Source organism: Tiliqua scincoides, chromosome 1, assembly GCF_035046505.1.
Source record: "Tiliqua scincoides isolate rTilSci1 chromosome 1, rTilSci1.hap2, whole genome shotgun sequence".
In the NCBI taxonomy this organism is placed as follows: Eukaryota; Metazoa; Chordata; class Lepidosauria; order Squamata; family Scincidae; genus Tiliqua; species Tiliqua scincoides.
Window position 1 is genome coordinate 159943432 of NC_089821.1, and position 15363 is coordinate 159958794.

General features: G+C 45.5%; 1 protein-coding gene across 4 annotated transcripts in view; it reads left to right on the plus strand.

Moving 5' to 3' along the window:
* Positions 1 to 7449, plus strand: part of ROCK2 (Rho associated coiled-coil containing protein kinase 2) — a 113803-nt gene extending 106354 nt beyond the window's left edge. For all 4 annotated transcript variants that reach the window (XM_066612028.1, XM_066612004.1, XM_066612011.1 and 1 more), the window contains one exon: positions 3416 to 7449. In XM_066612028.1, the coding sequence (XP_066468125.1) occupies positions 3416 to 3419 (4 nt within the window). In that variant the 3' untranslated portion in view covers positions 3420 to 7449. The remainder of the gene's footprint in view (positions 1 to 3415) is intronic.
* Positions 7450 to 15363: the final 7914 nt, after the last annotated feature.

The window sequence follows — 15363 nt, forward strand, 5'->3', positions numbered from 1 at the left end:
TAAACAAACACATCGGTAAAGCAGCTACCACGTTTTCCAGAGTCACAAAGAGAGTCTAATCCAACAAGAAGCTGACAGAACATACCAAGATCCAGGTCAACAGAGCTTGCGTCCTGAGTACACTTCTGTACTGCAGCGAGTCATGGACTCTTCACTCACAACAGGAGAGGAAACTGAACGCTTTCCACATGCGCTGCCTCCGACGCATTCTCGGCATCACCTGGCAGGACAAAGTTCCAAACAACACAGTCCTGGAACGCGCTGGAATCCCTAGCATGTATGCACTGCTGAAACAGAGACGCCTGCGTTGGCTCGGTCATGTCGTGAGAATGGATGATGGCCGGATCCCAAAGGATCTCCTCTATGGAGAACTCGTGCAAGGGAAGCGCCCTATAGGTAGACCACAGCTGCGATACAAGGACATCTGCAAGAGGGATCTGAAGGCCTTAGGAGTGGACCTCAACAAGTGGGAAACCCTGGCCTCTGAGCGGCCCGCTTGGAGGCAGGCTGTGCAGCATGGCCTTTCCCAGTTTGAAGAGACACTTGGCCAACAGTCTGAGGCTAAGAGGCAAAGAAGGAAGGCCCATAGCCAGGGAGACAGACCAGGGACAGACTGCACTTGCTCCCGTTGTGGAAGGGATTGTCTCTCCCAAATTGGCCTTTTCAGCCACACTAGACGATGTTCCAAAACCTCCTTTCAGAGCGCCATACCATAGTCTCTCAAGACTGAAGGTTGCCAACACAACTATTCTTAAGTAAGGGTGCATTGAATTGTAGCCTACTTCAGATGGAAAGGAGGATTCCCATCCTGGAGTTTCAAAAAACAGACCTGCTTTGCAAAGCAGAACCAGGCTGCAGCAGAAGAACGGAGAATAAAAGGTTAACAAATTGCTTCTAAGGAGCTGTGCCTGCCTGCGGCTTGAGAAGCATGGTGCCTGCCTGCCCTTGAGAAAGGAAACTTTTCAGAGTTGAAGGGCTCTGCCCTCTGATTGACCCAGAGATCAGGGAAAGTGAGAATTAGAGCTTGATTACTTAGCAAAAATTTCACATACTATAGGCGAGTATCTACGGTAAATATAATAATTAAATAAATAAATTAGAGATGGAACTTAGATAAGTGAATAAATGAATGAATAGGCTCATTCCTTTAACCTCTCTGGCTCTCAAAACACCTTCCAGACACAATCAGAGCACAGTTCTGGTCTTGTTCAGTTGAATGGGCCAGAGGCTTTCAGGGGAGAAGAGGTTGGCCGTGGGCCGGAAAGAGACTTGCTGTGGGCCACATCTGGCCCCCGGGCTGGGGTTTAGAGACCCCTCTTCTGGACGATAGGCTGTGTCGGTGTGTTAGCTAAGGCTTCCTGGGGGATGATTCTGTATTCGTTGTGTTGCCTTTAATCTCTGTTAAGGGGATTTGTTTAGGTTTTTTTCTCTTTAAAGTTTGGCTGTGTGGGTTTAGGGGCTGTGTTTGGAAACACATGGAAGGTGTTTCTTCAACTTTTCCAGTTCTGGTCTCGGGGGTTGGATGTCCCTCTGCAGAGGAGAAGCCAATTTACCAACTTGACCTGCTTCCAGTTTTATGGGAGGGGCAATCCCAAAGAATCAGGAATGTCTCCCTTTCTCTGCCAGAGAAACCACATACATAGGTCCTGTCTATCACAGTGCATAAAACTTGATGGTTTTAAGAATAATTGTTAGAAGCATTTTAGCTACAGGATGTTTCTTTACTAAAAGTAACTTGGTTTCCCAGAACAGGAATGGACAGTAAGGAATTTCTATTTTCTAGACTGCAACCAATGGGTTTTGTCTTAGATAGCACAAGTGCAACAGCATGAATGCAAGCAGACTATCTTGCCCCCCTCCTCCCCCGGGACAGCTCCCTGAGTCCTCTGAAAAGCTGCTCATGGGCTTGGAGTCTATTGAGAAAATTGTAGAATTTTGCCAGGGAGGCTGCAATGGAAGGGGGTTCCCCAGAAACATGGTATAGGTAACTTCTGCAAGCGGGGTCTCTTGCACTAGTGTTGTTGCACTCATGCTTCTGAAATGGGTTGTGTCTTGGGGGAAATTCATATTGCAGTGTTGCCAGCCATGTTAAGAATGTTTTTAGTAGACTGTGGCTCAAACTTTAAAACCTCCTTTTGCAGATTGCTTGATTTGGCATGTAAAGACTGGGATTGGTCATTTGCTGATGTTGATTTTGATGATGTTGATGTTTTTGATGACGGTGAAAGCGATGATGACGATGTATTTGTTCTGAAGAGGTAAATAGGGTGAATTTCCATAGGAAGAATGCATTTACTTTCTTAAAGTAAAGCATGCTGTTTTGGATTTTTATTTTTTTTTTGGCAAAAGAAGCATGTGAGCGCAATTTCCTTCAAAAGCAATTTCAAAAGTTCAACATATGCATCTGAGTTTTGAAGTTTTGAATATAGTGGTTTTCAAAATCCATATTTCCAAGTGTTTGTCATAACATGCTTTTAAGTTTATATTGCTAACTTTTGACACAAGTAATAATTTTTTGGACCTTTTAAACAGTCAAATTTGTGATTTGTATATGTTTCTGCAAGCTGAAATACAGGCAGCAACATATATCTCTTTTAAAGTTTGGTGCAGCTTTTCTTTTAGCTGGTGATGTGTGCACTGCTTTTCTTGATGGTGCTGTGAAATCTTAATATGACTTGGCTTTCTTTGCAGTGGTATGTCTTTTATCCCCCCCCTTCTCCTCTTTACAATTTATTTGTGAAAGGCATAACAATCCTATACACATCTACCTAGAAATGAGTCCCAGTATGTTCAGTGGGGTTTACAGGTAAGTGTGCATAGAATTGCAGCCTAAGTTGCTCTGCAAGTGAGCTGCTGGTCATAAGGAACGAATTCTGTGTTTCACTAAGTGAAGGCCCCTTGAATCTGAAGGGAGAGGAAAGCTTGGAAAGCCACTCCCTTCCCCTTTGCCCTTTCCTGCATATATCATTGAGACCATCACCTGAGTCTGGTCCAAATCTGGTCCTGTCTCCTGTTTTCCCAAACCAAATATGACTTCTTTGCTCTGAGAAAGCTGTCAGTAATGCCTTTTACCCTTCCCCCCCCCCACACACACACCAAAAAACCCCCAGCGGTATGCATTTTCCTGTTCCTGACAATCCTCATGTTCCCTTTCATCAGGGTGGTGGGTGTGTTTTGCCTCACACTTTCTCTCCCAAGCAAGCATACATGGTGTAAGTACCCATCCAGGTCCTGGTTGCAAGAGTGCTTTGTTGTATGTTAATGAAATTGGGAATGCCATGTGCTTATTGATGCTTTATTTCAGATTTGTGTATATTAAACCAGTGGGATCTGTGGTTTGCAGGCCATAAAATGAATGTCATTGCTTTTAAACAAACATATAACACAATTAACCAGATCTTTCTCTCTTTTTCAGCTAACTGCCTTCTGTGAATGCAGTGATTTTTGAAGGCGATTTTCTTCCTTGAAATAAGACTGAAACATCGGATCCCAAAACATATGCGAAATATATATATGTGTGTTCCTGAAAGACAGTTATATATAAATATATATATAAGAGGTTTACAGGGAGATGTGTGTTTTTGCTGCAATACATCTTACTAATAATTCCAGTGTTGTTTTTTCAATATAATAGCCTGAGTCCCTGTGGGGGTGGGGGGGTGGTTGAAGCCTGAACCCGGAAGAGGACAGTAGTTGTAAAACCTGAGCCCCAGTGAAGGGGTGGTGGTTTTAAAGCTTGAGATTAGGGGAGGGGAGGGTTGGGAAGCCTGAACACTGAGAGAGAAGGGTGATGATGAAGGTTGATGGGGCAGAGCTGAGATGCCCAGTTCTTGTGACCTGGATCCTTAGAAGGTTGATAGTTTACTTTTGTATGAGCAATCTTTGTGGGTGAACTATCTCATTGGCTGCTGTGCTGGATGGTTAGATAGACTGGTCTCAGGGGGTGGGCCCTGCTGTTATAGTATGTGCTTTCAAAAGGGAGCTTGGTGAAGGGGAGGGGTGCCACTATTAAGAGAGTAACGGGCCATGGAAGTTATGGCGATAAGGATCAGAAGGTGGCAGAAGACTTGTGCTGAACTGAACACAGGCTAAGCTCACTGTACAGCCTATTCTGTGGCAGTGATGGCAGTGAAGCTACTTTTCTCTGCCACCATTGCATCTGCAGAGAATTGTCCAGCAGAATTGTTACATGTTGTGCGAGGCCTGCTCCATCAGGCCTCTCTGATAGATCAGAAGGAACACATTAGTCGCCCACTGTGACATGTTTGCAAAGCATTCTGCAGATAAAATTGTGCATATTCATCATGACTTGGATGCCACATGTCCCCTTAAGTGACTACTAGACCAGTTTAATGGGATTCTCTTCAGGTTGAGGATGTGGACAGGCTCCTTTGGAGTGTGAGGCCATCAGCCTGCATGCTTGATTATTGCCCAGCATAACTCATTAGATCTACCCAGGAGCATCTGGTTGTGTGGACAGTGGGTTAATTCGTCTCTGCTTGAGGGGGTGCTGCCGTGAGCTTTAAAGTGGATGGTGGTTCACTCCCTTCTGAAAAAGCCCTCCCTAGATTCCACTGATAAATCTCCTGTTTCTGGGCAAGGTGGCTAAGCAGGTGGTGGCGTCGCAAGTCCAGAGGATCTTGGATGAAGCGGATCTGAATCCCTTTCAATCTGGCTTCACACCAGCCTTTGGGACAGGGACAGTCTTGGTGGATGACCTACACTGGTGACTGGAGTGGGGGAGTGCATCCCTTTTGGTCCAGCTGGACCGCTCACTGGCTTTTGACACCATTTATCATGGTCTCCTCCTGGGCGCGATTGGCCATGTTGGGGGCACTGACTTGCTTAACAGACAGGTCCTGGATGGTGGTGTTGGGAGGTGCCTGTTTGAGACCCTGGCCCTTGAGGTGTGGGATGCCACAGGGTTCAATCCTGTCTTCCATGCTATTTAATATCTACAAGAAACTGCTGGGACAGGTCATGGGAATTTGGAGTGGGGTGCTATTAGTATGCTGATGACACCCAGCACTATCTCTCCTTTCCGCCAGATACCAGACTGGCTGTTGGAGCTCTGAAGCTCTGCCTGGAATTGGTTGGGACCGGAATGAGGGCTAAGAAACTGAGATTAAATTCAGATGGTCCATCAATCCATGATGCAGGTGCTAGAGTATTGCTATGCTCTGAATGGGGTTGTACTCCCTCTGAAGGAGCGGGTCCACAGCCTGGGAGTTTACCTGGATTCGCAGCTGCTCGTGGATTCTCAGGTGGTGGCTGTGACCAGAGGGGCCATTGCCCAACTTTGGCTGGTGTGTCAGCTGCGACTATACTTGGATCATGTGCACCTGGCCACGGTGATCCATGCCATGGTGACACTGAGGCTAAGAATATTGTGATACGTTTTATGTGAGGCTACCCTTAATCCATTTTTGCCCAACCCACAGGTGTACACATTTGATCCCTGTTGCAATTGTGCAATGTTGGGCACTTCAGAAACTACAATTAGTGCAGAATGTGGCAGCCCTTGTGATCACTGGAGGTAGATAGTTTGACTGTTGGGCTGCTGCTCTGGTGGCTGCACTGGCTGCCAATGCATTTCTGGACCCAGTTCAAGGGGCTGGTTTTGACCTTTAAAGCCCTATATGGTTTGAGGCCAGGGTATTTGAGAGACCACCTGCTTCTATATAATCCAACTCATCCCCTCAATTCATCAGGGAAGGCCCTTTTACAAGTGTCATCACCTATGGAGGTAGGACGGATGGTGGCAAGAAACAGGGCCTTCTCATAGTGGCACCAACCTCATGGAATCCTCTCCCTCTGTTTATAAGCTGCTCCCTCTATAGAGGTTTTCCAGCAGGGCCTAAAGACATTTCTTTTTAAACAAGCCTTCTGAGTTCACGGCCTTCTTAATAATGGGCATTGGGATTCTACAGGTTTTGCCCTTTCTTAAAAGGTGTCTGCTGTTGGTTTGGTGTTTTATTGCAATTTTTATGGCAATTTTTATGTTTTAGGATATTTTAATGATATAGTATTATGATTATTTTAAATGTGGTTTTATGATTTTTTTTTTGTAAGCCGCTTTGGATGCCCTCTGGGGAGAAAAACGGGATAAAAATTCAGTAAAATAGAATCCCTCTGGATGACTGATAAGATTAGGAATGGTTGATAATAGTACATGGATGCGTCTACCTTCTATTCCACAAAATCTCACCTGGAAAGACTTACACTACATTTCAAAAAAGGAATGGAACAAGCAGGAAAATGTGAAGAATCCCACCCCTGTTCAGTTTTTGTAAAGAAATGCCACCAGCAAGTTTTGCTAGAAGACTGAATGCAGGGAGGATTTGTCGTACTGATGAAGATTGCATCTTAAAGAAGTAATCATTATTACTTTGTGTGTCTGTGTGTGTGTGTGTGTGCTTGCTGAGATGTGTGTGTATATATGTATATTGTACTGTAATGCTGCAAGAGGGTTTAAAAAAAAAAAGGAACTTTCCACTTTATTTTTATACCTATTATTCATATTCCATTAACTGCAGTTGCAACTATGCACTTGTATAAAGCCATACTGTTGAAGTTTATATCATTCACACCTGTATATCTAAAGCTGCATGTCTGTGTTCAACAGCTAAGTAGAATAAGAAGTTCCAAGTATAGGCTTGTTTAGTTCTTCCTGGGCAGTCCTGTTTTACCATCCTTGAATGCCTTAAATTAATTATATTCCCTTAAATTTTATGCCCATTCTAAATATTCAAGGGGGTGCAGAGGTTTACCTACCCTTAGGATGCAATTTTGCTTTGTGGCAAAACAATATAGTGCACTGTGTTTACATATAATAACTTCTGTCCATGTCAGTCTCTTCTGAATGTAAATCTCATGGGTTTAGAAGGGGGAGAGGGTGGTCAGTTTAACATGGATTCAGACCACCATGAACTGGTCAGATTAGAATTGCTAGGTAGCTGACAACAAGGGACATAGCTTCCTATCCAACCCTTTCTACAAGCCTCAATCCTGACTTAAACCCTTACTAAGTGCTACTACATTTCAGTCTGCCTTCCTTTTTTGCATACTATCCTTGGTGTGTTTTTTATTTCTGGAAAAGTACCGATTAACTATTTTTACATTTTCATTGCACAGTATCTAAGAACTGTTACAAACCCTTAAGAACTGAAACATACTGTAGGTGTATCTTAAACGTTTTGAATCCTGTTCTCTTAGCACATAGCTTTAGAAATAGGAACATTATTTCAGTTGTGTGTTTTTGAGAACATGTCGCTGGGAGCAAAAGGCCTTGGAGGCACTTAATCAGATTAATTTAAATTTTGTATAAGACATATTTTATGTGACCTCATTCATGCCATGTCCATTATTTATCCCAGAAATTGCATGTTTTATACAACTACAGTATGCTATAATGTTAAACATGTTGGCAGTAAAAATGAAATATAGCTTCTTCCTTGGTCTCTTCTTTTTCCTGCTTATACACTATTGTGTGATAGTGTGCTCTTGAAATACAAAATCTAACATTTAAGTTAATGAAATGAAACATTTCACTAAGTGGTTTTCTATAGTAATAGGAACTAGGTGTTTGGAAGAGGACAAGAATTAGTTTGTACGTGACCACCATGAAAATTCAACTTTGACCCAGTAGAGTCCTATCAGGCACAATTCACTAAGCAAGACACCTGTGCAAATCCCATTTGCTTCAACAGGGTTTGTATCTTAGAGTAGTATGCAGTTAAGTTAGAACTCATGGCACACTGGGATCTTCTCCCATTAAAATCCTATTGAAATTAACAGGAATGTATTTCAGTGGGTCTTGCAATAGGAGCAAATTCCAGTGGACTGGACCTAATAAACACCTCTTTCTACTAATACACTGGGTCTTACCCACAATATATTTATACTGTTTATACACACATGGTCTAAAAAAAAAAAAAAGCTGTGCATTACACAAATTTAAATTGTTCCATATCGATGACGCAGCAAAGGATTATTTATCATTTTTCCTTTTTGCTTTGAAGAGTTGGAATACAACATACTTATAAGAAATGCATATTTTGCATACAAAACTTATTTTCTAATCATGTATACAATAAAACTGTTTCCATTCACTGAAGGGATACATATTTTATATAAAAATGTTTGTGAGAAGTTCTGAATTGGAAATATATATATATATTTTTAAATAAACGATTTGAGTAAGATAAAAATTTCTGATGTTGACAACTTGATATCATTTTAGGATTTAGAATGACAAAGATGGTTTTTATATGGTTTAGGGGAAAATGCCTTTCACTTAGCTCTTGGAAGCTCTCTGATACTGTTGGGGTCAGGAAAAAAAGAATTGATTTACATTTTAAATTTACATAAATTAATATATTTGGACTTGAATGAATGAATGAATTTTACTGAGGCAATGATACACATGGGACAGTCAGGGAAGTGCTTTTACCCAAAGTACAGACCAGGCCAGAAAAGGGGGGGGGGTAACATAACTCCTGACCACACACCTCTTGCACGGAAATAAAACACATGGACACATAAATTGTTCACAGGCAAAGATGCACATGGTGGTTAAAATAATGTCCATCAGGAATGTGCTTCAAGACTAGTGAGACTCACTGTTCTCCAGAGGTAGGGTTAAGATGTTGAGCACACGGATGGCCCTGGAGAGCCCGAAGATCTCACAATAGCTCAAGGCCTATAAAAGGCCTTGTGCAAAGCAAGGGCAGCTTTTCCTTCACTGCCACTGCTGCTTCACAGATGTGAAGCAGCAATCAGTGGAGAGAAAACTTGGCTTGCGTCGGGGAGTTGTATTGGGCCAGCATGGGCTCCAGCAGGTCTTCAGTGGGCCAGAGGGTGGGGCCCCCGAGGGCTGCAATGGCCCCTGGACTGGGAATTGGGCATCCTTGCTCTAAAGGAACATATATGTAAACTGCAGGTGCACCTAGATCTGTTGTTGACCGTGGACAACTGGGTATCTTCATTTGCCAGGAATACTTTTTACAAGCTTCAGCTGGTATGCTGTTACAACCCCTATCTAGAGAAGGCTGGGCTGGCTCCAATTGTACATATGCTAATTGCAGCTAATGTAGATTACTGTATTGTGTTCTGTGTGGGGCTGCCATTGAAGACAGCTTAGAAACTTCAACTGGTCCAAACTAGAGCTGCTAGATTGTTGGGAAAGGTATCATAGATGACCCATTACTAGGGGCAGTCCAAAATGGTAATTGTGAAATAACACTGCTATAACATGAAATTGGGTTCTTCAAGTCACAAAATGTGATATTCTGCTGAATCCACAAAATAACCCAAAATTGACCTTTTAAACTGCCTGCTAATCATCTGCAAAGCATGTCCGAAGGAACATTTTGAGTGCTTTCAGGAAGTTTTCAAGCAACTATTTAAAGCTGCAATGCTATACATACTTACCTGGGAGTAAGCTCCACTGACTATAATGAGACCTACTTCCAAGAACACATGCATAGGATTGGGCTCTAACACTCTTTGTTCTCCATTTCTTTGTTTACATACCAGCAGCAGGGAAGTGTGCTGCTATCTTGAGTGTCTTTATAGTCTCCTGAGCATGCTTGTAAACTCCCAAACCTGAAGAGCCTTTTGAAACCTCAGGCTGCAGTGAACAGAAAAGAATCAGAACAGAAGCTAGTTTACAGTGCTCCTGTGTTAATCTTAAAGGTATTTAAGCCATTTCTGTCCAACAATGCATATATGCAACAGGGATCAAATGTATACACCTGTGGGCTGGGTAGAAATGGGTTAAAGTGCGCATTTTTTGGTCTGCAGTTTTTTTCCAAAGCAGTTCAGTACTAGGTTAAGTTCTGTTGCATTAAATGGATATGCCAGAGTTCAAATTTGCTATGCCAACAAGGGAGGAAGGAGCTCTCCTTTGCCACTGTGCTAAGTACCGGGGTTTGGGGGTGGGGATGGGGGGGAAGGCTGTTGAGGAAAGCTGGGAAGCCAAGACTGAGATTCTTTGAGCTCTGGTTCTGAAGTGGAGTTTTGCATTTATTTTGGAAGGTTTTTAAAAGTCCAAATGCTTTTCAGCAGTTTCAAACTTGGTTTTTTAAATTATTTTTTAGCAATTCAACACAATGTTCAATTTTGTTGCTTTAACATGCTATGGTTCCCCCCCCCCCCGCCATTTCAAACATTTTTTTTTAAAGCAATTCAGTGCAATGTTCAATTCTATTGCTTTATCCCATTCTTACCCGGCCCATAGGTGTACACATTTGGTCCCTGTTGCGTATATGCAACGCTGTGCAGAAATGGCTTAAATTGCACTTAACTGGCATGGTATACTGTGAAACTGGTCACTGTAGACTGGTTAGCCAGTTGCCTTGAACCTTAAGTTTCAATAAAGTGGCCCATTTTACCTACCCATCTGTCTTATGTCATTATTCTGTGTGTGTGTGGGGGGGGGAGGGTATTTATGGTTGTTATGTCTGTGGCTATGTCTGCTGATAGAATATTACCTATATTACATTGATTAGAATTGAAAAAGTGCTTGAAAATTGATTAAAATGTAATTTTTGAATAAAAACCACTTTTTTTGGAGATCCCTGCAAAAATAGACTGCCTATACACATTACAAACCAATACTGTTCTAAGCACATTGGCTGCCACTATGTTTTCAGGTACAATTTTCTGAATTCAAAGTGCTGGTATTGATCAATAAAGCCTGGGATCAGGTTACCTTAGGAACTGCCTTTGCTTGTATGTTTAGTGAGAGGATTAAGATATTCTTACCTGTTTGCTGCTGAAGCATGTTTGGCAGGTATTGGAAATGAAATTTTTTCAGTGCCAGACTATGGTTGTCCAGGTCTTTAACTTAGGATGTCCAAGCCCCCCTCATTTACCTTCAGGCACCTATTGAAGATTTTGCTCTTCAGTAGAGCATTTGGGGGAAACCTTGACTCTTTCTTGCTATCAAACTGCATTGCACTTTGTTCTTTCACTTTCTTAAATGTCTTCTTTAAAAGTGTTGTTCCTATTGCAGTTTTAGCATTGGTAGCCATTGTCCTCACCAAGGTATCTTGAAATAGAGAATATAATTTTGGCAATCAGCTAAATTGCAGAATATACTTGTAACTAGGACTCTGATAATACTATTATAGGGAAATCCAGTGGCCTGCTATAACTCCAGTGTCCTTGGATTCGTGGTTTAGTATCTATCCACCACTCATAAAGAGGTGCGCAAGTGCTCACTGCTCACTCATAAAGAGCGCACTGCTCACTCATAAAGAGGTGCGCAAGTCATTAACCAGAAGCACATCCCCTTTGTTGACTGGCAAGGTTTATCAACAAGGATGCTGCCAAGTGCAGGGACTTGCTCCTGACATGGCTTGTATCTGAGGAGTTAAGCTTCTGAAGTAAAATTCAAACATCATCTTATTTCTTTTCTGGGAGAGAGGCACTATTTGAGTCAAGGACTCAGTCCCGTTGGTTTATTGTGCACTGACTCCAAAGCTTGTGGAAAACAAGACATACTGAGAAGGTCTGTTCATCCCAACTTGGCTTCTTATGCTTCATTTATGGTATTTGTATCCCACTTTTCTGCCTCTGTCGAGGTGGTATTAAAAATGTTTCAGAGCACAAAAGCACAATTGTTTCAGGCCAAGGAGGGTCTTCCAAGGTAAAAAGATGGCTGTTTTGCTAGGAGCTGCTAAGAGCTCCCTGGTCTGGGGAATCCTTTCTTGTTTTACCTCAAGGCACACAGAAGTGTCCAGAAGCTGTCCAGGGAAGGGGCTGTCCCAGTGATTCCCTCAGGCTCTTGATGTGTGATTAAAGCACCCTTACCTGACTGTACCAGTTGCAGTTGCTTTAGCTTTCACCTTGTCCATTTTTACACATACACACAACTATGTGGTACCAGTTGCTGTGAGAACTGGTCTAGTCCAGCAGTTGGTGTGGCAGTTAGAAACTACCTGATTCAAATTGCACTGCTCACTCATAAAGAGGTGCCTTTTGAAGTGATGGTTCTCCTATTTATCAGCAAAAGAACTATTCATATTAATTAAGCCATTTCTGCCCAATGTTGCATATATGCAACAGGGATCAAATGTGTACACCTGTGGGCTGGGCAGAAATGGGTTAATCCCAGCATAACAGACCTTTCAGTGGCTGTTGCAGCCCATATATATGTTCTTAGATTGTGACAGGAACCGGATCATTTTTTCTTAGCAACATAAGCCACAAAATAAATCCTGATGTACATCATTTGGTCATTAATAACTGATCCTCCACAAAAGTCTGCAGTAGGGTAACAGAAACATGAACAAATGCTATGAAAGAAAATGTCAGGCTATTTTTTGCAAATACAGTATAGCTATATCAGTATAGCCGCCCTGGGTCCCTTTTAGGGAGAAGGGCGGGATATAAATAAATAAAGTTTATTATTATCACAAAATAGGCACAGCATTCACTATAAAACTTTTTCGCTTCATGGAATCCTAACTAAAAAGTTTCATTGCTTGCTTTAAAGCAGAGCCGCTTAAACCACGGCCCGTGGACTGGATTCGCCATTCGCACCGATCCATCTGCCCAATGAGCGAACTTTTCAGTTCTCCAGTGGGAACTCCATGTCCGTCTTAGTCCTTACAAGTGGGTAGCTCCTCCCTCTCAGGTAGTCAGGCCAGAGTCTTTTGGTCATCCTGAGGGGAGGGGCTGCCTGGACCCCCCAGACTGGCCTAGCCTTTCGGCAAAGCAGGACAGAGCTGGGTTCAGCTCCACTGAACCCCCCCCCCCCACTGGAGAAGCTAAGAGGGTATTTTATTTTTTTTACCTTTTCCCTAACTCCAGCCTTCAGCAGGCAAGAACAGCTCTGTTGCTTAAGAAATTTTTCCTTTGTTTTACCAGCAGCCTGCCTGGAGGCTCCTGCTTTAGCCAAATCTGTTTTTGAACTTCGCGCCCTTCCACACCTGAGCTCTCTGCCGCTGCAGAGTGCCTCTGTGGGTGCCTCTGCACAGAGGCAGCAGCTAACTGGGCCCGCCCTCATCTGACCCCAGGGCAGCCTCCCCCCCTTAGCTGACAACAACTGTTCAAGCGACAGGCGCTCCCATGTCTCCAGCCGCTCGCCCCCCCGCACCTGGCAGGGGCAAGACAGGCTTGCCCACGAGTGCTCCGGCCGCAGCCAGCAGCAGCGGGGGCACGGAGCTTCCTCCTCCCCTCCCCATTGTTCCAGGGCGCCACGCAGTCAGCGGGTGCCATCTTGGATTAGCGCCCGAAGAGTGCGAAGACCAGCCCCCCCAAGCAGGGCAGGGGTGGCAGAGGCAGGCTTGCACCGGCAGCAGGAGCTGTCCAGCCGCTTGAGCCGCCTCCAGCTGCAGCAGGAGAGCAGCAGAGGAGAGGACCACGTGCGCGGGTGCCATCTTGGCCACGTGCCAGCCCGGGACTGGACCGGACTTTGGAAAAGTGGTGAGCCCCCCCCCGAACTGGTGGACACCCCCCCTCATACATGGCCACCCCCAGCAAGGTCCCTGATGCGCACACTCCCTGCGCGGGGCTCAGCACCTTAGACTGGGGAGAGCTCTCCAGGGCCATCCAGGACATGGTCCAGGCCAGCATCAACGCTGCCATGGAGGCACACCAGCAACCACGGGGTGGGGCACCCCAGAGCATCCACCCACGGGGCTCCCAGCTTCCTCCCCAGAGGAGGAAGTAGAGGGGGAGGACGAAGATGAACCCACACTCCCTCCCTCCAAGAGGCGCCAGACATCATCCGTGTGCAATGCCACCCCCGAACACACCCACCTACAGGAGCAGGGCAAAGGCAGCTCCCACGCCTCATCCACTGAGGAGGGAGAAATATCGAGGGACGAGGTTGAGACACACAAGCCCCACCTCGTCTACGCTGAGCAGTTTAACAAGCTAGTCTCGGGTGGTTCAGGTGCTAGACCTGCAGCCCGAGCACCACAAGGATACGGGTCCCAAGACCAAGTGGGGGTCCCCAACAGTCTTCCCAAACCAGCAAGAAACCCCCCACTGGTTTCCTTTCCCTCCTTTCTTCCAACAACTGGTGGACAAGGAGAACCCAAATAGGACTTCATCGTCTCCAAAAGGAGCAAGTGTGTCAGACTGGACTCCCTCACTCTCAAGGACCTTCGATGGTGGAGGTGGCCGCACAGACTGGACCAGGGCTCACCCATCCAAATACACCACAGAGCCGTCCTGTTCACTGACGTGAGTCTCTAGGGATGGGGGGCTCATACCCCCGAGGATATAACACAGGGCCGCTGGTCCCCAAGCGAGAGGACAGCCCCCATCAACCTGCTAGAGTTGAGGACCATTAGACTGGCCCTGCTGGCCCTCCGCCAGCTCAGGGACCAAGACGTCCTAGTTTACACTGACATCGCACCAAGGGCCTACGTAAACTGGCAAGGGGGCACCAGGTCAGCAGCGCTGCAGATGGAGGCATGCAGACTGATGCTGTGGGTGGAAAAGAACCTCAAGTCCATCAAAGCCGAGCACATCTCCGGACTGGAAAACACAGCAGCAGACTGGCTGAGTCGCCAGGACCTCGACCATTCAGAATGGAAGCTTCACCCGCAGGTCTTTGCATGGATCAACTGTCAGTTCGGTCCCATGACCTTAGACCTGTTCGCCAGCAGCCACAACCACCAGCTGCCGAAGTTCTTCTCCCGAGGACGCTGTCCGGAAGCAGAGGGGATGGACGCACTCCACCAATGGTGGCCCCGAGGGGTAACGTATGCCTTTCCCCCCACAAAGCTCCTTCAGTGGGTCCTCACAAAGGTCAGGCTAGAGCAGGCCGAGGTCCTCCTCTTAGCCCCAGACTGGCCCCACCGGCCCTGGTATCTGGACCTGCAGAAGCTGGCCATCTCCCCATCCATTCCCCTCCCCCAGCGCCCGGCGCTTCTGTCACAGGGCCCAATCCGTCACCCATAGATGGCCAAACTCCATCTAGCTGCCTGGAGTTTGAGCAGAAAAGACTAGCCAAGTCAGGCTACTCCCCCACCGTCCTGGCTACTCTCATCTCCGACTGGAGAGGATCCACCAACCGGATTTACAGCAGAACCTGGAGGGTCCTAACCGAATGGTGCCAATTCCAAAATCTTTACCCAGAGAGGATCAGGGTCAAGGACTTCCTGAGCTTCCTCCAGGCAGGCCTTGACAAGGGCCTCAGCACGGCCACCCTCAAGAGACAGGTCTCAGCAGTCGCCTCCATTCTGGGGTCCAAGGAAAGGGCCCTGGCAGCACACCCGCACGTCAGAAAATTCCTCAAGGGTGTGAGTCTCCTCAACCCGCCCCCCATGACCAGGGCTCCCATGTGGGACCTGACACTGGTGCTGAGGGCGTTGACATGGCCTCCTTTTGAACCTATGGCAA